General features: G+C 39.5%; 2 protein-coding genes across 3 annotated transcripts; one reads left to right on the plus strand and one right to left on the minus strand.

Annotated features, from left to right (window-relative positions):
- The first annotated feature begins 237 nt into the window (after window positions 1-237).
- Window positions 238-22,484, plus strand: dus2 (dihydrouridine synthase 2). Of its 2 annotated transcripts, none has more exons than XM_072673660.1 (16): window positions 238-336; window positions 14,553-14,697; window positions 15,578-15,623; window positions 15,716-15,807; window positions 16,345-16,388; window positions 16,586-16,646; window positions 16,842-16,889; window positions 16,971-17,036; window positions 17,227-17,297; window positions 17,420-17,506; window positions 17,729-17,897; window positions 18,061-18,182; window positions 20,475-20,624; window positions 20,770-20,857; window positions 21,290-21,363; window positions 21,463-22,484. In XM_072673660.1, exons 2-16 carry the CDS (start codon window positions 14,572-14,574, stop codon window positions 21,731-21,733), a joined length of 1,515 nt encoding a protein of 504 aa, XP_072529761.1. In that variant the 5' UTR covers window positions 238-336; window positions 14,553-14,571; the 3' UTR covers window positions 21,734-22,484. The 2 variants fall into 2 exon arrangements, with proteins under 2 accessions (XP_072529761.1, XP_072529760.1); XM_072673659.1 differs by lacking the exon at window positions 238-336 and adding an exon at window positions 13,749-13,818.
- Window positions 4,312-13,838, minus strand: LOC140549634 (cadherin-related family member 3-like). The gene is made up of 13 exons (XM_072673384.1): window positions 13,665-13,838; window positions 12,089-12,271; window positions 11,728-11,884; window positions 11,555-11,644; window positions 9,344-9,536; window positions 9,051-9,151; window positions 7,351-7,449; window positions 6,996-7,234; window positions 6,365-6,533; window positions 5,985-6,220; window positions 5,386-5,570; window positions 4,763-4,794; window positions 4,312-4,547 (listed from the first exon to the last, which is right to left on the minus strand). Exons 1-13 carry the CDS (start codon window positions 13,836-13,838, stop codon window positions 4,312-4,314), a joined length of 2,094 nt encoding a protein of 697 aa, XP_072529485.1.
- Window positions 22,485-23,474: the final 990 nt, after the last annotated feature.

A 23,474-nucleotide genomic window follows, 5' to 3' on the forward strand; every position in this document is an offset into this window, starting at 1 on the left:
ATTTAATTGTTTATTTTGTTTTCCGCCCGTATTCCGATAAGCCCCGCCTGCTCCACGACGATTGGATAGCATCTTCTAGCCCTCAAAGCGATCGCCCGCTGTGATTGGGTGTTAGTGTTAACTCCGAACCAATCGTAGCGCAGGAGGCGGGACTCGGCGGTATACGGGTGGGTGAAAAAAAGAATAACGCACAGCAAACCCACGCATGTGACCTGAGAAACCATGGCAACCACCATCCATGGATTGCGTATGCAGCAGCAGCAGCAGCAGCAGCAGCAGAAGAAGAGGAGCTCTGGCTGGCAACTAACGTGGCGAATCCAATTCAGCTCTTAAAACGTATGAATTCGTTTAATTATGATATGGTACAACGGCTGGAGCTATTGATGTAGCTACATGCATGGTTTTTACACGGACCCGTCATGTGAAGCAGCGTCCTTCAGAGAGAAAAAAAAGCTTAAGGCTTGGGATACCTGAAAATGTACAAATGTGAACACACTTGCTGGACCTGGAGGAATATGGACTGTATAACGGTTAAGGGCCTGGAGGAATATGGACTGTACGGATGTTAAGTACCTTAGGGCATATAGGGTATATAGCAGTTAAGAACCTGGAGGAATATGGACCATGTATCAATTTAGTACATGTAGGATTATGGGATATGTAGCAGTGTAGTATATGAATGATATAGAGGTTAAAGGCCTGGAGGAGTATGAACTATTTAGCAGTTCAGAGCCTGGAAGAATATGGACTACATAGCTGTTTTAGATCTCAACCTCTGTTTAGTACCTGGAGGAAAATGGACAATATAACAGCTTAGTGCCTGGATGAATATGAGCTATAAAACAGCTTAGTACCTGGATGAATATGAGCTATAAAACAGCTTAGTACCTGGATGAATATGAGCTATAAAACAGCTTAGTACCTGGATGAATATGAGCTATAAAACAGCTTAGTACCTGGATGAATATGAGCTATATAACAGCTTAGTACCTGGATGAATATGAGTTATATAACAGCTTAGTACTTGGATGAATATGAGCTATAAAACAGCTTAGTACCTGGATGAATATGAGTTATATAACAGCTTAGTACCTGGATGAATATGAGCTATATAACAGCTTAGTACCTGGATGAATATAAGCTATATAACAGCTTAGTACCTGGATGAATATGAGTTATATAACAGCTTAGTACCTGGATGAATATGAGTTATATAACAGCTTAGTACCTGGATGAATATAAGCTATATAACAGCTTAGTATCTGGATGAATATGAGTTATATAACAGCTTAGTACCTGGATGAATATGAATTATATAACAGCTTAGTACCTGGATGAATATGAGTTATATAGCAGCTTAGTACCTGGATGAATATAAGCAATATAACAGCTTAGTGCCTGGGTGAATATGAGTTATATAACAGCTTAGTGCCTGGATGAATATGAGCTACATAACAGCTTAGTACCTGGATGAATATGAGTTATATAACAGCTTAGTACTTGGATGAATATGAGCTATAAAACAGCTTAGTACCTGGATGAATATGAGTTATATAACAGCTTAGTACCTGGATGAATATGAGCTATATAACAGCTTAGTACCTGGATGAATATAAGCTATATAACAGCTTAGTACCTGGATGAATATGAGTTATATAACAGCTTAGTACCTGGATGAATATGAGTTATATAACAGCTTAGTACCTGGATGAATATAAGCTATATAACAGCTTAGTATCTGGATGAATATGAGTTATATAACAGCTTAGTACCTGGATGAATATGAATTATATAACAGCTTAGTACCTGGATGAATATGAGTTATATAGCAGCTTAGTACCTGGATGAATATAAGCAATATAACAGCTTAGTGCCTGGGTGAATATGAGTTATATAACAGCTTAGTGCCTGGATGAATATGAGCTACATAACAGCTTAGTACCTGGATGAATATGAGTTATATAACAGCTTAGTGCCTGGATGAATATGAGTTATATAACAGCTTAGTACCTGGATGAATATGAGTTATATAACAGCTTAGTGCTTGGATGAATATGAGCTACATAACAGCTTAGTACCTGGATGAATATGAATTATATAACACCTTAGTGCTTGGATGAATATGAGCTACATAACAGCTTAGTACCCAGATGAATATGAGTTATATAACACCTTAGTGCTTGGATAAATATGAGCTACATAACAGCTTAGTACCCGAATGAATATGAGTTATATAACACCTTAGTGCTTGGATGAATATGAGCAATATAACAGCTTAGTGCCTGGATGAACATAAGCAATATAACAGCTTAGTGCCTGGATGAATATGAGCTGTATAGAACCTGAAGAAATATGAGCTAAATGGCAGTTTAGTACCTGGATGATTATGGACTATATAGCAGTTTCATACATGGATACATGGATAATTATGGAATATATAGCAGTTTAGTACCTGGGGGAATATGGACTTTATAGCAGTTTAGTACCTGGATGATTATGGACTATATATCAGTTTAAAACCTGGAGGAATGTGGACTATAAGGCAGTTTAGTACCTGGGGGATTATGGGCTACATAGCAATTTAGGGTCTTTCTCTCTTTCTTGCACTGTCCTACATCTGTCAGCAGTCACCCTGCAGCCAGAGCATCCTCACACAGCGCATTATAAGCTGCTATTTCACAGCTGGAGATAGTGGCTAATATTTCTACAATGTTTCACTCACACATGCACACAACAAAACTTTATTTAATGAATGATAACTAAAGATTGCAATTAAGTTAAACATCAGTGAGGCTGTGAAACACAGTTATACTCAAGCTACTTTATTTTTTCCTAATTGTGCCACAAGATTATATACAACATTATGTTTATCATATTAAAGACATTCTTAATTACGTCATGCTTTTAGCCCTATGCAGAATGTATCACTGTCATATAGTCACAGTAGTACAAAATATTGGGACTCCTGACATGAAGTTCATGCATGAGCAGTTCTGTTTGTGTGATGAACGCAGTAATGAAAACATGCGTTATTTCAGCTGATGCAGACTTCCTGACTCAGCAAGAATGGGTGAGAGAGTGATGCTGAATCTCTGTGACAGCTGAGCTTTCATAACCTTGGCAGTGGTCATTCTGCTCATATATTGTGACCTACTATTTTATCATCATTAGGGTCCTCACGGTGTAAAAATGGGCTGATAGTATTGCTCCAGATTTGATAATTATAGGGACATTTTTACAAGGGTGACCTAGAAAGTTGAAAGACTGAACATGAACACAAACGTCTGGACTGCCATCTGCTGTTTAGAACGAGCATGACCAGAACGGATGTTGGAAGCTCCCAAGAAGCCTTTCCACAATATTTTCAAAGCTTTCATGCATTTTCATTGTGCATCCCAAAAGTGGAATTATTATCTGCACCAGTTGAATTGTTCCAAACTATTTTTTCTTGAATGTCTAGTCTCCATATTCCTCAATAGGTATCCCTGGCAGCATTGCAATTAAAAGATCACGTTGACATAAATGATGTGGCAAAACTCAGCATGTTCAGTGTTGGGAGTGACAATGACATGTGTTCCAGCAGTATACAAGGTCATGGCAGGCCTGTTCCTTGGTTGGTGGACTATTTCCTCCAAGCTGATGGTCACAGTTTTTGTCTTCTTTCAGACTATGGCAAAGTGGTTTCACCTCCCAATAAGTTTTAGACTGATGATCTTGGATACTTTGGGCTTCAAGCGTGGTCAATCCAAGTGCTGACAAACAAACCCTTCTTATGAGGAAATAGAGAAGATACCAGCAGTAGCAGTCAATCATGGTAACTAACAGGATGTTAAAGAAGCAGTGGAAAGTTTACTGTTAGAAATTAATGTGCATTTAATAGTGTTGGATTTAAAAAAAAATATGGACATGATTTCGGAGAAGCACTGCAATATTTGTTTTTGTGAAGAAAGCTTTTTATTTTCCTTGCCGCACAACAATCTTGTATCTCCAAAATGGTAATTTTACAAAAAAAGCAAAAACCTTTTTATTAAAATAAAGAGAAACTGACAGATTCACATTATGTCATAATATATAATATATAACATATAATATAACATATATAACATAATATATGGCAAAATGACATCTGAGAGATGACTATATGAAAGCCTTTTTAAAAAGATATTTGGATTTAGTGTATTTTTATTAATATATTTTTAAGTGATCATTTCCATCTGACATCTGACATTTCCTGGTCTGACGCAAAGGCTTGAGCTTTGTGACCTGGCGTGGCTGCTCTAATGAACTGATCCCTCGTAGCTCTCTCTACTTTCACATCTGACCAGAACCACAGAGGCCCTGCATGCTTGTTTGTGATTGGACAGAGCTTGTTTGAGTGCTGCACCCTGATTGGATAGAGCGTGGCGATGACTCAGCATTAGCCGCCTTGCCAGAGATGACCAGAGTGCTGCTCTCTGGCTGAATCAGTGCAGGCTCAGACACAATGATGGCGTCCTTCCAGCGCCGAGCACCAGATTTGCTGTTGTACTCGTACACCCTTTTTGTGACTTGAAGGGACACAGAAAAACAGAGGAGACTATAAAATGTGGCTAGAAATGAACACTAATGTACTAATTTGTTGTGTTTGTTGTCAGTTTGTCAGTATGGCGCTGTAAATGTCAGACAGATGCTTAAAGACGTCATCAGCATGACCATTCAAGGGCAGTCTCAGGTAAATAGACTGCAAAAATATACCATTTAAAAATGACAAAAGCCACCATACCAGGATCTACCCCCTCTCCGTCGAACACAGCACTGATGTTTGTCACCTCCTATGAAAGGAGAAACAGAATAATAGGCTATCAAATAACCCGAAATGCACATACTGAAGATATGTGAATGAAAATCAACTGGACTCACCATTAATATCTCTTGCTTACATGGATCTGTTAAATAGAACATAATAATAATATTGTTTACCAGCTTATATAGATTATAAGGCTTAGTATTTTTGATTTGGTGCACTTACCATTGTATTCAGTGCTTTAGATGTGGTGAGGAATAGGAAACAGTAGGTTAGTATTCATAAATGACATTAACTGTAGTCTTGTATTTAGATCATCACTTAAGTAAGACATACGTTTTTTGGTGTGGAAATTTAATATTTAGTGTATCATTCTCATAATCAAAGCATCTTCTATATGGTATATGATATATGTCCTATATGTTAACTTTATATGAGATGGTAGATTGTTCTCAACCTTTTTAAGTAGTTTTAGGCCACTTCTGTTCTCATGATCTTATAAAATGTTCACACAGTGTTTAAGAAATGGACAGCAGTGGGATACAATCCTCACCTAATAAACTAAATAAAGCAACTTCAGAGACTTTGGTCTGTGTACTCACAGTTCCTCCTTGTGTGGGGTTTCACAGCAGTAGCACTTTTTAGTAGAGAGGTACGTCCAGCACCTATGTAGCAGATAAGCCAACATGGCCAGAAGAAGGAAACCTCCCAGAGCGATGACAAACCACACGTACCAATCATCAGTATTAAAGGAGTTCTTCTCCACATTAATGTATGTGATTCTAGGCTGCAAATGAACACAGAGAAATGTAAAGGTGTAGATCATGTTCTGTAATGCCTTAGGAAAGGTCTTAGGAACCTTTACTTGATGTGAAGGTTCCTTACCAATTTACAAACATGAGCGGTGTCTCAAACTGTGCTCTATTTACCTACAGCTTCACTGAGGAAGACTGACGGTCACTGACGGTTACCCAATCAGCAGTGAAGTTACACACACATAATGAGGTGTCCGAAAACATTCACTACTGTATTGAATTCCGCTCTCTATAATAGGGCTCAATATCTCTCTATATAGTGCTCTATAATCTGGAACAGTGGCTCCGTTTTAAAACTGTGGAACCAAAAGCAATAGCTGTAGGTCTAGCTCGAAATTATGTTCTCCTTAACTGTAAAAGCTTGCTGTGAATCTATTCAAACCTACAGTGGTTGTGGTGATGACAGTGGTCAGGTCTGGGTCAACAACTCGCACGTTAATAATGACAGTGCCAGTCTGGGCTGGGGCTGACCCCAGGTTGGCATCAGAAATCAAAGCAGTGAGGGTGTAGCTCCACTGTGTGTCCATCCCACTGCTGTAGTCAAACGGTTCCCTCAGGATCAGACGGCTCACATTTGAGCCTGCCCTTGGTGTAAAGCCAAAATGGTTGTTCACATTGCTAGCTCCTAATGGATGGATTGAAGCGAGATAATTACCATAGAGATCCAAACAAACACACAAACCCAGAAGCCACATGTAATTTACACCAGTACATCAGAGGTTCATCACATCACTTTGCTGATAGCATCTTCACTGTTGACCTGTACCTGAGATAGTGTAGATGAATGAAGAGGGTGGAGAGTCTCTGTCTGTGCAGGAGAGGCTGAAGCTTTGCACAGTAGCTCCAATACGCAGGTCTACCGGAATGACCAGGTTTGTCTTATTGGGTCCACACAATGGAGGTTCATCATTTGCGTCTGTGATATTAATAATGACCTGAAACAGGAAAACAAAAGCATAAAACATATTTTTGAAAAAGCCACTGACACAACAACACTGGGCAGCTCAACACACTGTACATAGTAAGAACACTGAAAATTCTGTTACATTAGCTAGCATTGTGCAGAGCGTTGGTGTAGATCATTATCAGTTTTGCTCTCTTAGACTCCCGGCAGTAGATGGCTTTGGTATCACCGGATGGTATTAGGATCTCCTAATGATGGAGCCAGCGCTTAGACTGTTGGTTCTCAAGCTGGTTTTTCAGGGCCCCCATACTGTCCACGTTTTCACTGTGTCCTTATGTGTTAAGCTAGAGCAAAAATCTGGCCTGTTGGGGGGGACTGGTTTGAGAACCACTGGCTTGGAAATGGTTGCGCCACTCAGGGACCCTGTCTGAATTGTCTTAAACAATCCCATTTTAGCATTACCTGCCAGCATTACCTCTGATGTAACACTTACTGTGGCTGTGGCAGACCTGGGCCTGATGCGATCTCCATCCACCACTCTGATGGTCAGAGTGTGTGTTTTTGTGTCCTCATAGTCGGGTCGGGTGAGCAGGGATACCTTGCCCAGTTTAGGATCCAAATGGAAGATATTCTTTAGTCCTCCCGTACCTCCTCCAGAAACAATGGAGTATAGCAAGGGTGTTGGAGGCAAGTCTCTGTCGGTAGCATTGACAGAGCCAATCACAGCACCACCTGGACATCAAGATAAGTTAGATATACATAGATGAATTAAGACATAATGTTTTTTTAAGTTTAATTCACTGATGTACAGAAGTTTGAACTGAACTAGAAAGACAAATGGTACTTACTTCCAAGAAGTTCAGAAATAGTATAGGAATAAGTCACAGGATTGAACACAGGTGCAAACTCATTCACTGGAGTCACAGTCACATAAACAAAGGCATTTCCTACATGAAATTAAACAGTGACAGAAAAAAATACATTCAAGCTAATTTGTATACAAATATCGTATTGGTATAGAAAAAGACAGTAACATCTGGCCCTGCTGGTCTGCTATCAGAATACTGAAGGCTTTTAGGAGTGTCTGGATATTAGATCTGAGTCTGTTGGAACTAAACTGTCTAGGACAGTAGACCACCAGTACTAGGACACCTCTGGCTTAGAATATTTATATTATGCTGAGGTATAAGGCTAACAAAAGAATTTTACCTCTGCATAATATAAATGTTCTTAGCCAGAGGTGCCCTAGCCTTTTAAAAGGCTCTACCCATCTCACACATCTCATTTACAAAATCATCCTAGAAAATATTCTTTAGCGAACCAAAAGTGATTCTTGATGCTGGTGCAAGTCTATTTGTGTTTGGGTGCTGCTGCCTGCCTACCCCTTGGTCCAAGCTCTCCTGCTGTGTTAATTTGCCAGTATTTGCCAGGTTCCTCCTAATTCCTGTGTTTTTATTTTCTTTCTGTTTTCTCACTTTCCCATGTAGTTCCCATGTTTTTACTGTTTTGTGCTGGTGCTGCCCAACCCAGCTCTCCACTGTCCTCTGGATCCTTGGATTTGTTTATTTCACACCACTCTAGATACTGTATAACTGTGCAATGTGATGGTTTAATCTGCTTAAACGTTCACATTAACACTGAGCATGTGTTCTACACTCACTCCCATTCTCCTAACTCATGGCCTGATGTCACATTAGCCATAGCTCTTCATTAACACACTATATCTGTCCAGTTATTCTTATTATTCTGTTATCTGTTGTGCTATCCAGTGTCAACTAGAAGAGGATGAGTTCCACTTTTGAGTCTTGGTTCCTCTCAAGGGTTCTTCCTCTCAGTGTCAGGGAGTTTGTCCTTGCCACTGTCACCTTGAGGCTTGGACTCCAAGAGGCTTGGAGACGGATCTCTGTAAGCTGCTTTGTGACAATATTAGTTGTGAAAAGCATCATATAAATAAATTTGAATTAAATTTGAATTTAATTCTGCAGTGGCATCACTCCACATCAAATCATTTTTTGGCCTATTTTGTAAGTATTACGTAAGTAAACTGTTGGAAAAGCTTACCTTAGAATAGCATACCTTTTAGATTTTTGTCAATTTTATCTTCTGCTGTAATCAACAAGCTATATTCACTGCCAGAGTAGAGATTGCCAGGATCTTCGAAGTCCAAACTACCATTCAGCTGTTGGAATAGAACTTTGATCAGGTATGGAACTTCACGTGGGAATAGAACTGCTAATAATAGACAATAAATGTATGTATGTCAGGGTCTGGATAGTACAGTATGATAGATGTTAACTGTCTGTTTTCATAGTCAGCCTGTTGGGTGCTGGTGTAAGGACCAGAGCAACTTTTACAAGGGCCAGATTGTTATGGCCAGATGACTGTGTTGCAGAATCTCCAAAACAGCAAGGCTTGTTCGGAGCTTCTGGTGAGTTCCGAGGAGACAAATCAAATGTGTGTGTATGTGTGTGTGTACATCAAACATAACTTACTATAATCTGATTGGATATTAGGGCAAACAGTTGGCTGCAACCCAGACAGGAGAGACCAGTAAAAATGAACTGTGTGAATGAAGGGACTACATCATTATCAGTGCATGTGATGGTCGCCATAACAGCTCCCTTCACCTCAGTCTCAGGTACTTCTCTCCTGTTCCCAGAAAGAATTGCAAAAAGAGGTTAACAGGATGTTTAACTTCCAGGCATGATATTAGTTCAAAGATTTAAGGCAACTTCTGTCATCAGTCTCTGCTATAAGGTGAACTGTATAGCTACGCAATATGATGTAAATTTTCAACTGTGGGTCTTATGTATGGAGTTTTGAGGATGCTAATTTACTCACCTCTGGTTGTCAGCAAAACAAATGGGCGGGTTGTCATTTATGTCATTAACAGTAACAGTTATGTTGATGGAGTTGGACAGAGGGGGTCCAGGGGGGCTAAAACTGGCCATTACAGTCACTGTGATAGTTGGGTTATTTCTCAATGGTGCAGAGTCCCGGTCCATCCTGCTTGCAATGGAGACTAATCCAGTGTCTACACACAAATAAAGGTGAATAGGATTATCTCACACTCATGAGCATAACACACTCTTAATAATAAAAGTGCTACAAAATGCTCTTCTGTAGAATCGCTCAAAGAAACTGTTGTGGCATCTTTATTTATAATATTTTGTAATACATGCTTGTCATCATGTAATGGGGTATTGCTTGCATACTTTTCCTTGGGTAAGAGATGAAATAATGATAATGATTAGTGAGAGAATGCATCTTACATTGATGTATAACAAGGTAGTTGTTGGCACTGATGGTGTAGAAGACAAAGCCACTATAAAGAGAGTCATTTGGTACAAAAGCACTGATATTGGCCAGTATATGGCCAGGGCTCAGCTCTTCCGGGACAATAAAAGATGTAATGGTGCTGTAAAACAAAATCATTATGCTGCAGGGACAGTAAAGACAAGTGTCACAGCCCACTTCCCACAGTCCAAAGAATCTAATGCTGATCTGAATGTAAAGTGTGACATGCCAATTACAGCAAGTACAGAATCACAGTGTTGTATATAGGATCTGTCATAATGCTTTATGAATCCACCAATGAGGTCAAATCTATTTAGATAATAGACAGAAAAATAACAATAAAATATTAGTAACTTACTTTAAGAATTGTGGCTTGTCATCATTGAGGTTCACTATGTTGATGAAGAAAGGTTTGGAAGAGGTGTTGTTCCCATCACTTACAGAGATGTTAAAGGAATATCTACTCATTGGAGAAAAAAAAAATACCAGTGAAAAGGTTTAGACATACTCTATATGTCCAAATGTTTGTGGACACCCCTTCTAATATATATATTCTGCTTCTGTAGGTTTCAATCATTGCTGAAACAGAACTTGTCTAGTCCCTGTAGAGATGTTTTGCTAATAGCAGGTAAACACACCATGCCTATTAGCCATCATGCCTAATGCCAGGTGTGGGCTAGAGGGGTATAAAGCACCCAGCATTGAGCTGTGGAGCAGTGGAACTGTGTTGTCTAAAATGACAGTAGTGCTCCATCCAGCTCACCGGTTAGAGCGTCAGGCTATCGATAACAGGGTTGTAAGTTCGATACCTGGGCTTGGCAAGCTGCCACTGTTGGGCCCTTGAGCAAGGCCCTTTACCTTCTCTGCTCCCTGGGCGCTGGAGTTGGCTGCCCACCACTCTCACTGCCCCTAGTTTACTAGTGTGTGTGTGTGTTCACTACCACAGGTGGGTTAAATGCGGAGGACACATTTTGCTGTGCAGTGTACACTGTACAGTGACAAATACGTGCACCTTTACAATATTTTTGGGATGAGCTGGGGTGTTGGGGATCATTTAACATCCTGACCTCATTAACACTCTTGTTGCTGAATGCAATCAAATCAACAAAAGCAATCTCTGATTTCGGAAGAAACAAAGAATGAACAGGGGTCCCAGAGCTTTTGTCCATTTAATGTACCTCACCTCACCGAATGCATGTTTTTCATAAGCATAAAGACATTCTGATCTACAGGGCTTATGCTTAAAGGCTGAAAAAATTGTAAATGTTGTAAGCTTAATAAATATAAAAATGGAAATTATTAAAAAGTATTATCTTTTTTTGGAATGTCACCTTCATACACATGTTTTTGTCTCTAAAATGAGTAAAACATAGGCTACACATGAGGGAAAACCCCTATGTAGATGTCTTAATTGGTACTGTCTTTTGGAGTGCATTATGTTCAAATATGTTCTTACCTCCTGGGATCGGTTAGATGGTCAAACTCTTTGATAGTAAAAAGGACCCCCTTCCTGTGCTCAATACTGAATCCTACAGTTAGAGGGTTCAGAGTGAACTGTAAGAAATTACACATGGAATTACTGCTACATACATGAAACCTATACATCTGGATGTAACTGTGTTAAGAAACATTGTTCATTGTAGAGCCAGATAAAGAGCACTAAAGAGAGAGAGAGTGAGAGAGAGCAATGTATTTACACGGGCATCAATTTTTAATATCGATGTAAATTAAAACAGAGCTAAAGTCTATATTTACATACAGTTAAGGGCTTGTTTTCAGGGTCAAAGACAATTGGCTGATAGATCTGGCCTGGAGGGGACTTCTCCACTATGTACAGGAACGAGTCTGAAACAGAGAGCGCAAACTATAGTGACATTTATTCATAACTAGATTACTAACACACCAATGAACAAAAACAAATATCATACTTTCATCCAAGAAAACCGGGGGCTCGTCCACATCTGTCAGAATAACAGTCATTGTCTGTAGATCAAATCCCTCACTGCTGTCCACCACGAGAAGCTGGAGAACATAGTGATTCAATGGACTCTCGAAGTCAAGGCTTGGGGAACCTGTCACAGTTACCTGGAAAACATTGAATCTAATGTTACAGTGTTTGGCCTCAGGGCGGCCAAGACAGTATATTTGTGAGATCATATAGCACTAAATTCTCTGATTAAACCTAGAATAGTTTCCCATAGATCTAATGTAAGAATCTAATGAATCCTCCTGGCTGTTCTAAAGCTGAAACTACCCCCATCCCCAAATGATTGACTGAATTAATAGCACCTTGGCATGAGTTGAGTTCACCATGGACACCATAAAATCACGAGTAAGGGGATTAGAGTTGAGTATCAGAGGGAACCCGGACGCTATGCTTGCTCCTGTGGAGAGATCAATCTCAAAACAGTAGACTTCTGTTCCTGCTGGGCTGTTCTCTCTCAGACTCACTGTTGCAGGCAGTCCTTCCAGCTTCACACAAAAGACTGGGTCTGAAACCAAAAACCTTACTTGGCATAGGCCTGACCAGTGATGCAGCAGTTAAACATACCGATGGCTTAACTGAAAGGCAATTTAGTCAAAGAAATAATTAAATAAATATAATGTATACATATATTCCTATATTACTCTATATTATAGAGTCTTACCAGAAATCACCCACATCCCCAGGACAATAATTGAATGCAGGAAGATATCCATAGCCAACATCTCCACACTGCTTGTGAATGTCTTTAAACATACGGCAGAACACACAGCTGGTATGTTCACATTCTCTGTTCACTTCTTCTCTGTTCTGTGATCTCAGTAAAGTTATGGCTCTGCCTCACTTTGTTGCTAAGTCTCTGTTGGTAGAGACCTCATTGGCCTTTATGGTCAAAACCCATCAAACATGTCAGAACATGCAGTCTGCCAGACTTTATTGGAATCATTTGTCTTGATAACAAACTACACTGTAAAAATGTAATTGATTGATTGTAATTAATTACTCGGTTTAATCTCTAGGAATAGAGGTCGATTGTAGATTTGTAGTCAATTCAATTAAATTAGCTTATATTTCATGAATCATTGTAGTTCTTGTATGGAGCCTCAATTATATCTTCAAGGACTACCAAAGTAACTTGGTGAGACTGAGGTTGACACTGTTAGGTAACAGCTCTACATCGCCAGATTAACAAGTTGAATCTATTCCTCCATGTGAACTAGAATGGCTTCTTGGCCAAATCGCTTTCTTGATGTAGTGCATTATGTACTACACTGTAAAAAGAGAAAACCTAAAAATGACTTCAGGTGATCACCAGCAGTTTAACTGGCCTAGTGTAAATACTTTTTTTTTTGTAAATAAAGAAAAAGGAGTGTGGATATTGAGTCCCACAATGCTGCATATCCATTAAATATGGATATCATTAGGTTTGAAGAGACAAACATCAACATCAAATATTCTTCTAATGGAAAGCATGTAGCGCTGACGTTTCTTGTACAGGTCTTTGTAAAGCCCACTCACAAGAGTGTACGTCTTGGAAAATGGAAATTCATTTAAAAGTGGAGTTTAATGTGTTTTGGAACAAATCTTTTTTTTTTACAGTTCGGTCTGTTTTACTTATTATGCACAACAAAAAACAAAAATCTTCCAAAAAAAGAAATTTTGGTCTACGTCTTGTTAAAGAATTTCTATTACTGAGATTTTTATATAATGTAAATATTGAATAATGCCAAAAAACAAAAAAACGCTTTTACGTAAAAATGTAACGCATATCATAAACCTTATTAATAAACAGCAGCTGAAATAATGAAGTCTGAACTGCATAGACACTCGGTTTAGTCCCGAATTCTCCCTAAAGAAGAGGTAGTGCGGTTTTGAACGTGCCTCGTGACGTATGTAGTGTGCACTATGTGGCTGGAAGTCAGCCGCCGATTGAGAGTTGTCCACGCAAGCTTTGTCGCTGGCTGATGACGAAACCAGGAACCTAGAGTAGACACGCGTTTTTCCTGCAGCTGTACAGGGGCTTATTTTGATGCCGGTAAGTTCAACCAGGATCATGTTTAGTAATTTAAAAAGACCTCTGAAGTTAGTACTAGCGTTTCATGACTGACAACATGGCTGAGTGTCTGAATTCATCTAGGAAACATGTTTATTTATGTTGACTAATGGAGATAACGTTAGCTGATTTTCATTAACTGCTAGATGCTCGAGAGAGAGAGAGAGAGAGAGACCACGCTTGTTAGAGTTACAAACTATGTAAACTGTGCTGTATATGTATATGTTTATAAGCTTGTATGTATTAGCACACCACGTTCATGGTTGTTTCTGCTGGCATTTCATGTTTATGGAAAATCAGTATTTTTGGCCTCGTACCTTGATCAGTAATTTTACAGCATAGTCTGATAGAAAGAGAAGACCCCCTCTCCCCCCCCCCACTCTTTTTTTAAAGACACACTTCAAACGTGGATTATTATGTGATGTGATGTAAAATCTATTCTGTTGAGGGTTCTGTGTTTTACATGCCAGAGAGGGGATTTGATTATCATTGCATAGCCTAGTTTAGTCATTTGTAGTGGAGTGGACCTTCAACTGGTGTTTTTGACAATGAGCTGGCTCAAATCAGCTGTGCTGGATCAAACCCCTGATGGAGTAGTGCTGAGTAGGGGTCCAGTAGTAATATGCTCATCAACAGGTACAGAGTGATTTGCAAACAGGAAAACAGTGATAGCAGTAATACCTACTGTAAATAACTGAGTGTGTTTTCGTCCTCAGGGGTGAAGAAGGCAACATCATGGCTAACTCGCTGGGAAAGCTGAGTTTCAGCAATCAGATCATTCTAGCGCCAATGGTGCGGGTGGGAACCCTTCCCATGAGGCTGCTGGCACTGGACTATGGTGCCAATATTGTCTATTGTGAGGTGAGGGCTGACAAACTGGTAAACTATCAACAGTTAATGTGCTGTATATCGTCGCTGTCCGATAAAAAAAACATGTATCTCCAAAATGGCAATTTTACAAAAGAGGGGAAAAAAATCCTAACTAAATGAAAGTTGATATAATTTTTTTTTTTATTCAAGAAGTCAATTAAGAGCATTTCTATTGGTCTGTTCCTCCAGAATGAATCAAACTAAAAACAGACAAAAATGGAGATGGACATGGTTTTCACTGGACAGCAGCGATATGCTTTCACTCTACTTTTGTAGACATTTCTTTGCATAGGGGAGAGTGGGGCACAAACTGAAGTGGGCTAAAATGTAACACAGAAGTAATTAAACAGATTCCAGTAAAACATACTTTTGGTAGTCTTATATTCTAATAGGAGGGTCTACTCTGAAATGGACAGATATTCCTCAAGGTTCACCCCATTTGCCACAGAATTTACTCATATAATGTTTAACTCCCTCTTGGTGGCTGTAGTACAGTGTTTTTCTGAAGCATGTGAATAGCTTACAGTGTGAGCTAGCCAAACTAAAGTACAGAGTTATGGAGGTACTGTACTTGTACTGCAGTGGTATAAGTGCTCAGAGAAACAATGAGTAAAGTCCATTACCCCCATAGAAAATCAAAAGTTCAGAATAGTCAATTGTTTGGACATTCTTAGTCAAAAGTTATGAATACTATCCATGTCATGTAAATATACAGATCAGCCATAATATTAAAACATTGATCTGGTTCCAATGGCACCTGTCAAGTGGCGGATATATTAGGCAGCAAGTGATCAGTCAGTTCTTGAAGTTAGTGTGTCGCATCAATCTGTTGTATTTTTAATGACATTGATTTGGTCTTGTTTCGTTGAAGGAACTGATTGACATCAAAATGGCTCAGTGTGAAAGGGTAGTGAATGGTAAGTGTGTCCTCCTGCATCACATGTTCAGTGCATTATTAAAATGAATATTTCTCTTTAAACTGTGCTTGGTTCTGTATACTGTGCTGTAGATGTTTTGGAGACAGTGGACTTCATTGCTCCAGATGAGAGGGTGATGTTCCGGACCTGCAGTAAAGAAAAGGACAGGGTTGTGTTTCAGATGGTAAGTACTAGCACAGGCCAAGAATCCTGTTGCTTTCACAATACACTGATCTGCCGTAACATTAGTACCACTGACAGGTGTAGTGAAAGACATTGATTATCTTCATCTACAGTGGCATCTCTCAGGGAAGCAAGTGAACAGTCAGAAGGTAACGTTTTGATGAAAGACTAAAAATAGGCAAGGTTCACGGCCACTTTCAAAAGGGTCAAATTGTGATGGAAAGATGACTGGGTCAGAGCATTTCCTAAACAGAATGAAGGTCTGTGGGATGTTTATTTTTCAAGTTCCAGGATTTAAATGATTTGTTGCTCACATCTTGGTGCCAGATACCACAGGACACCTTCAAAGGTCTTGTGAAGTCCATGCCTCGAATGGTCAGATCTGTGGCACAAGAGGGGCCTACTCATTATTGGGCAGTGTGTGTTTGGCTGATGTTCTGACTGATCAGTGTATTATAAATATTTGATACTCTTCCTTGTGACAAACTGATTATCTTTTTTTAAAAAGCTTTGAGACATTTGGTTATTTTGTGTTTAGGGAACTGCAGATCCAGAGAGAGCCCTGGCAGTGGCCCAGCTTGTGTGAGTTGAAATTAAGACCTATGTAGGCCAGTATTTTAACTGCTGTGTTAGTGTGTGTTCTCAGTACAGTTTGTTATTCATTAAAGTTTGCTTTCAGTATATTAATCATAAAGATAATTTTCTCAAGATGTATAAGATATCACATTATTTTATATCTGACTAATGAATTGAGCCATTAATGTTGTATTCCTAAACAGTGAGAATGATGTGGCAGCAATTGATGTCAATATGGGATGTCCAAAAGAGTACTCCACCAAGGTGAGCTGTATTTTAAATAAATCATTTGGCTAGTACTAAACTTTAGACAGCAGAGCATTTTCACTGTCCTTATTGAAAAGTTTTAAAATCTGATTGTGATTCATAAAACCTACAAATTTTATGCATCTTGGAAATAAATTATTACAAATAAGTGTGACCCGTGTTTGTATTGCTTGTATTTTCTCTTGTGTGCAGGGTGGAATGGGATCTGCTCTCCTTTCTGATCCGGACAAAATTGAGGCTGTGAGTACCCAATCTTTGACACCAAATGTACTTTGCAACACATACGTATTAGTCCAACATGCACTTTGTTGTTTTGTGCAGATTCTGACCACTCTTGTGAGAGGAGTTTCAAAACCTGTGACCTGTAAAATTCGTATCCTGCCCACTGTAAGTGTCTCCAGGTTAAATTGATTAAATAGAAAAGAAGTAGTACTAACTCAGTTATTTTTTCATAGCTTAATAAATGTACAAGTATGTATAAACCTACATGTTTCTTGACTAATTACAAATGTTAGTTAACTATTTCATTTATAGTAATCTGTACAAAAAACATCAACATTTAAACTGGTTTCTTTAGCTGGAAGAGACGCTGAGTTTGGTGAAGAGAATTGAGAAAACAGGGGTGGCAGCAATAGCTGTCCATGGCAGGTAGACCAGCTTTTCTATTTCTTTACATTGATGATTTTCAGTGTAGTCATCGCTGTTTGTAAGTATGGGGATGCTGGAAGGTGTTTTGACAGTTGGTCAGTCACTGTGTCTCTGCTTTTCAGGATGAAGGAGGAGAGACCACGACACCCGGTCCACTGTGACTACATCCAAGCTGTAGCGGAAAGTGTCTCCATACCCGTCATAGCTAAGTTAGTACAAGCTGTTATTGTAGTATTATTAGTCTCAAAAAACTTGATAACTTAAGCCAGAGTTCCATATTTGTCCAGTAGGAATGTCCATCGCTGTGTCTCCTTCAGTAAAAATCAGGCTTTTTACTGATTTAGATCAGCATCATATCTGATTACTGATTAATATCTGTTTAGATATGATTAAATAGCTCTTTGCATTTCCTCTCTCTTTGATGCCTGCAGTGGTGGCTCTCTGGATCATGTAAAGACCTATGAGGACATTGAGAAGTTCCGAGAGGCAACCGGAGCATCCTCAGTCATGTTAGCTAGGGCTGCTATGTGGAACCCTTCAGTTTTCCGCAGCCAGGGGGTGCTGTCGGTGGATGAAGCTATAGAGGAGTACATCAAATATGTGAGTGTTGTGCTTGTCAGAAACTTGCTTAATAAACATTGTTTACAGTTGAAGGTTCTTTGTCTTCTCTCTTCATGATTTGGCCACTGCAGCTGCTCATGGTTGCGCAACAATACATTGAACAGTATGTAAAACAGTCTGTTTTGTCTTTGTGGTTCTGCAGGCTGTTCGCTATGACAACAACACATTCAACACCAAATACTGCGTGTGCCAGATGCTGAAGGACAGGGTGGAATCCCCAATGGGCAAACAGCTCCATGCTGCACAGACCAATGCAGAAATCTGGTACAGCATTTACAGAATGATTCAAAGGTTTTATGGCTGAAACTGTAGCTTGAATGAAAGAAAGGAATATGCCACAGTGTTTAACTGTTAAAAAAAACTTCTCATTGCTTTATTATTTAATTAAAGCTCAACAGATCGGAGCATTGAAATGTATATATTTCAGCTGAATAGTGCCAAGAAATTCATTGATTGTATATTTTAAGATGTTCTTTAAAATATAAGTCGATAGTATGTGACTTTGCTTTGGGCGAAAAATGCCCAGATGTTTAACAAGCCTGTTACAACCCTATTATTTTGTCTCAGAAAAAAATGAGCAGATTTTTCTTTTAAGGAGGGTTAGCTTTTAGCCTTGCCGTCACTTGCTTCACTTCCCCTGGTTTGGCTTTCTTGAGTTTTCTTGAGTTACCGAAAAAAAAAAAAAAAAAAAGTTGGTGCTTTAGATTCAATGTGGTAGTTAGCTGAGGTAGTCTGGTTTGGTTTTGAGGGAATGCACAAGAGAAACGAGGCAAAAAAATATGCTCATCATAAGTTTGTGTTTCCTTTCTGTGGACACAGGCACGGGAAAAGCGGCGGTTACGAGGCCTGGTTCGCTTAGAAACCCGTATTCCCATAACTAGCAAAACTAGTTTGGGTTAGAGCTTTTGCAAATTAGCTGGGGTTAAATTTGGGGTGCAACAATGTAAGTCTGTAACAAAACAGTTTTGGGGTTTTGGCATTGACATGTTTTACAGCCATGTTTTGGTTTTGCTGGATATTATTTCCAGGGTCTGCAACAGTGTTTGAGGTTCGCGGTATGTCTCCTCCATGTATCCAAAATTTTATTATTCAACAATGCCCAAGAAATTACTAGGAAACTTCTGGGTTCTCTCTAAAAATAACTTGGCCAAGTTGCATTGTAAATGCTGAATAACGATAATTACATTATGTGTGTAGCATTAGGATGTAAAGAAAGTCATAGACTGAAAGACGTTGATAAAATCTCTAGAATTATATTTACAGTCCATTTACTGCTGCACTGACCAAATTAGGTCTACATAAATTTCCCACTTTCCGTCAGTGTCAACAAACGAACACAATAAACACAATGTTTAAATGAACAATATTTGCACTTGCTTATGAGCATAACTGTAGCATTCATAAGTTTTGCATCTAAACTATTGCCCAGAATTTCTCCAGTTGTTCCAGTGAGCTACGAGTAAGGATGTAATTAACATTGGATTACACCATGCTTTTGTTATCACTGGCAATAACGGAGACCTCTAAGGGTTAAAGAGAGGCTGAAGGTAATTGAACCCCAGGCATGAAACATGCAATCATAGCACAAAATATGATGTAGAATGCAGTGTTTGCTGTATGTGGTGTTTTGAAATCCTGCTGTCTGGAATCTAAAAGCTTTACTTGATCTATGAAAAGTGACCACATATATTTTCTATGGTCCTAATTTGTGTTACGCAATTAATAGATTATAGAGCCACCGCAGCATTTAGTCTGACACTGAATGCCATCCACACACACTGTACATTTGGACAGAGCTGGGGTAGTCTGTTGGTAGTTACACTGTTTGGACAAAAGTATTGGGACACCTGCTCATTCAATGTTTCTTCCAAAAAAAGAAATATCCTGCTTTTGTTGGAGTAGTTGTCTGTACTGTCCAGGGAAGGCTTTCTACTAAATTTTGGAGCATTGCTGTAAAAGTTTGATTGCATTCAGCGACAAGCATCAGTGAGGTTAGTAGTTTAATGTTTATCTGCTCTGGAGAGTCCTATTTTGTCCTAGTTATACTGGTTAAAAAAAATAGGCGGTGCTTTCCCTTTTGATGCGTGTTAAGATTCAGTTGGGTAGTCAGTTGAGGTAGTCCAGTTTGTTTTAGAGGGAGTAGGCGATGGAGAAATGAGATGGTAAAAGGCTAGTGCTTGATGGCAATATGTCTCTACAAGCAATAGACAAGGTTTGTGTGTGCATTTGTGTCAGCAATGGGTGCAACTTAAAGTAGATGGATGTATTCATTAAAAGGAGTCTCCACGAATGTTTGGACATCTAGAACACCAACAGTAGTTGCTATTGACATAAATGTCAGAGGCATGTAGGTGCTCACCTGCTGAGGGCAATGTGTGAGTGCCTTAATGAGCTTCCAAACTGAGGCCCATTTCAGCAGGCAAGTAACAGCTGGGTTCCACCAGTGGGGCCTGGACAGTTAATCTGTCTAGCTTTGTTGGATTTGTTTTAATCCAAAACATTTTATTGTAAAATGTGCACCTGCCACAGTAAAAATAGTGTCCTCGTGTTTTGCAGTGAGGTGTTTGGAATGACTGATTTCTATAAGCAGACCCAGGCTGATCTGGAGGCCCGAAAAAAGGACCTTCAGGGCAGCAGCAGCAGCAGTCTTTCAGATAAGCCTGTGCTGGAAGGCGATGTCATCACCATGGCTGTGAAGTTCGAAAGGTTTGTCTCAGATTCTTTCTTTATTAAGGAAACTGTTGCAGTTTTAATCACAGTTCTACATAGTGTGTGTGTCTGAATTAGGTTCACAATCACAATTAATTTTAAACTGAGTGTCTGTGTGTGTCTGTGTGTGTGTGTGGGACAGGAGGGAGTATCCCCCTCAGATCACTCCAAAGATGTATTTGCTTGAATGGAGTCGGAAGGAGAAGCTGGAGCAGCCAGTGTATGAAACGGTGAGAACCTTTTTTGGTTCCATAAAGAACCATTTTTTTTGTTGTTTTAAATCTCTCTTACAATAATGGTTCCTTATGGAACCATAAGTGGTTCCTCTATGGCATCACGGAATCCTTTTTAGTAGCTTTATTTTTTTAAGTGCACAGCAGGAATGTAATGAATGTGTAATGAAGCCCTACTGACTGGAATTAAGCTAAAAATCCCATTGCTTTAGTTTCAAGGAAAGGGAGAGTAAAGTAAAGCAATGGAAGCATTTATTGTTCCCCGAGTTCTATAACCCACTTATTTTACTTATTTTTAACGTGACTCTGGATGTGCACAGAATAAGTAATTACTTGTGAAATACAAATATGAACTGTTAAAAATATAGATCAGGACACCTGTATACATTCATTTTGGGTGCTTCAAACTCCACTTTTTCCTGTTCTCAGGAGCAACGTGCCCAAGACAGAGCCTTTCAGTCCACTGTAATGGTGGCAAATAAGAAGTATCGGTCCACCTTGTGGTGAGTGTTGTTTGACAGACAAAGGTTTGCTTGCAGCACAATAAGAATCTGGTTATTTTGTGTATAAAAGGTTTTTTTTTCTTCTTGTTTTCTTTTCAGGGAGAAATCAAAGAAGTTTGCGGAACAGGCTGCTGCTATTGTATGTCTGCGTACGCTTGGGTTACCCGAGGGCCGCATCGGAGAAGAAAACTCTGGACTGGTGAACAAAAGAAAGCGAGGGCAGAGAAGAAGCGACATTTCAGAGGACAGTGGCATCACAGATTCAACAAACAGGAAGAGACGGATCACTGAGCCATCGCAAAAAGAGGAACAGGAGTCAAATGACGAGAAGACTGTGGTGAATGGCTCCCGTGGTCAGACTGAACCGTGACCATGACGAGACAACCACTGTTCACCTCATGGACTCGCTTTGAGGGCCACACCTGCTGCTAAGTGTCTGCATTCCATTCACAAGTGATGCAGTACATTATATCTGAACACCACACAGACATATTTCGGTTGAAGACTTGCATGTTGTCCCTGAACTACTTCTCCTCCTTTTAATAGGGAATCCTTTTTGTATGCTTGTATGAATGTAATGAATGTACACATGAGAGAGAGACTAAGTATTTTGAGCATACCTTACATTCTGAAGAGGGCAGGAATGCCTTACATTTTAATCAGATTCTGGTTCCTCTGGCGTTATATGATAATCCTACTTGTTCTCACGTCTGGTTCTGGAGTACTACAATTGTTTTTTTTTTTTTCCTGTTTTGACACCAAGGAACATCTATGGGGAGGTTTTTTGTAAATGGCTGATGAGTTGGATCATTAAGTCAGAGCAGGAAAGAGTCTTAAATGTACAGCCAGGACCAGGCCATAGGAAACAACCCACTTCTAACCAATATAGCTGCTATTCCTTTGACCAAAAGGGGGCAGTCAGCTAACTGGATTACTCCGCCACTGTGTGTATGTTGTGAAAGCCAAAAAATGTAATGAATGCCAAAGTGTGACTTAGAAGACATTTTGCTCAGAGGTTGCACAGTTTCTTTTAAGTGCAATTCTGAGCTGACTTGCTGTTTTATGCTCAGTGTGAGGGGTGTGTTTAATGTTATTTTAATTAAAACATTTTACTTTAAGCAGCATGCTGATCAAGCTTTAAGATTTTTTTTTCCAGAAATCCATTATTTTCAGGTCACACTATTTTGAGAGCCCCATATTGTTTAAATGATTAGCAAAAGATCTGGATGCGTTCCTACGTTATCAGGGTTACCTGTTCCTTGACCAAATGATCTTCAGACTTTAGCATCAACCCTTCTCTAATGCACCTGAAGCAGATAATAAAGGCTTTCAAGGGCATTTGAATATTAGAGGTAGGTGTGTTGGAGCTAAGCATTGCATGGTGGTACATCCTCCAGGAGCAGGATTGAGCACCCCTGGTTATTGGTTTTGGGTTAGTTTTCGGCCTGAAATATTTCTAGATATTAAGTTGTCGAGGTGACGACAAACGGTAGTGGAATTGTATGTTTCTTTCTTCTTCTTCTTCTTCTTCTTTTTTTTTTTTGGGTCAATCGTTTTCCCCCTTTTTCTCTTAATTTGGTGCTGCCAATTAACCCACCCATTCGTTGCTCTCCCTACCATTAGGGATGTGCCGGCCAGCATCGCTTAAGAGCGATAGGGACAGCCAGTTGTGCTCTCTTGGACTCCGGCCACCGATGGCAAAGCGTCATGGCTTGGGATTTGAACTCGCAAGCCATGGGCCAAAGTGTTGCATTAGACCACTGAGCACCTCTAAGCCTAAATAATACGTTTTTAAGGGCTGTGTTTGTGCACCCTCGGTCAAAGTCTTAGTTCATTTGAACAGCTAATCAAGTAATAGATGACCTGGTTTCTAAAAAGGCAGACAGTGTGATGTTTGCAAAGTGTGGACCACAACTGTTTCCAAAATGCTTCATGTTTTAGATGTTTCTTTTTTTTCTGCTTACTCTTCCATGCTCAAAGCTGTGCACAGTAGAACAGTGCACCATCACTCTAGAGTCTCTTAAATCTACCTGATGGGCTTTTGATTGGCCTTTCTGGTTTTCAAACATTTTACAAAACAAAAATAATACAAAATGAGATCAGCTTATCTT

Source organism: Salminus brasiliensis, chromosome 2 (assembly GCF_030463535.1).
Source record: "Salminus brasiliensis chromosome 2, fSalBra1.hap2, whole genome shotgun sequence".
In the NCBI taxonomy this organism is placed as follows: domain Eukaryota; kingdom Metazoa; phylum Chordata; class Actinopteri; order Characiformes; family Bryconidae; genus Salminus; species Salminus brasiliensis.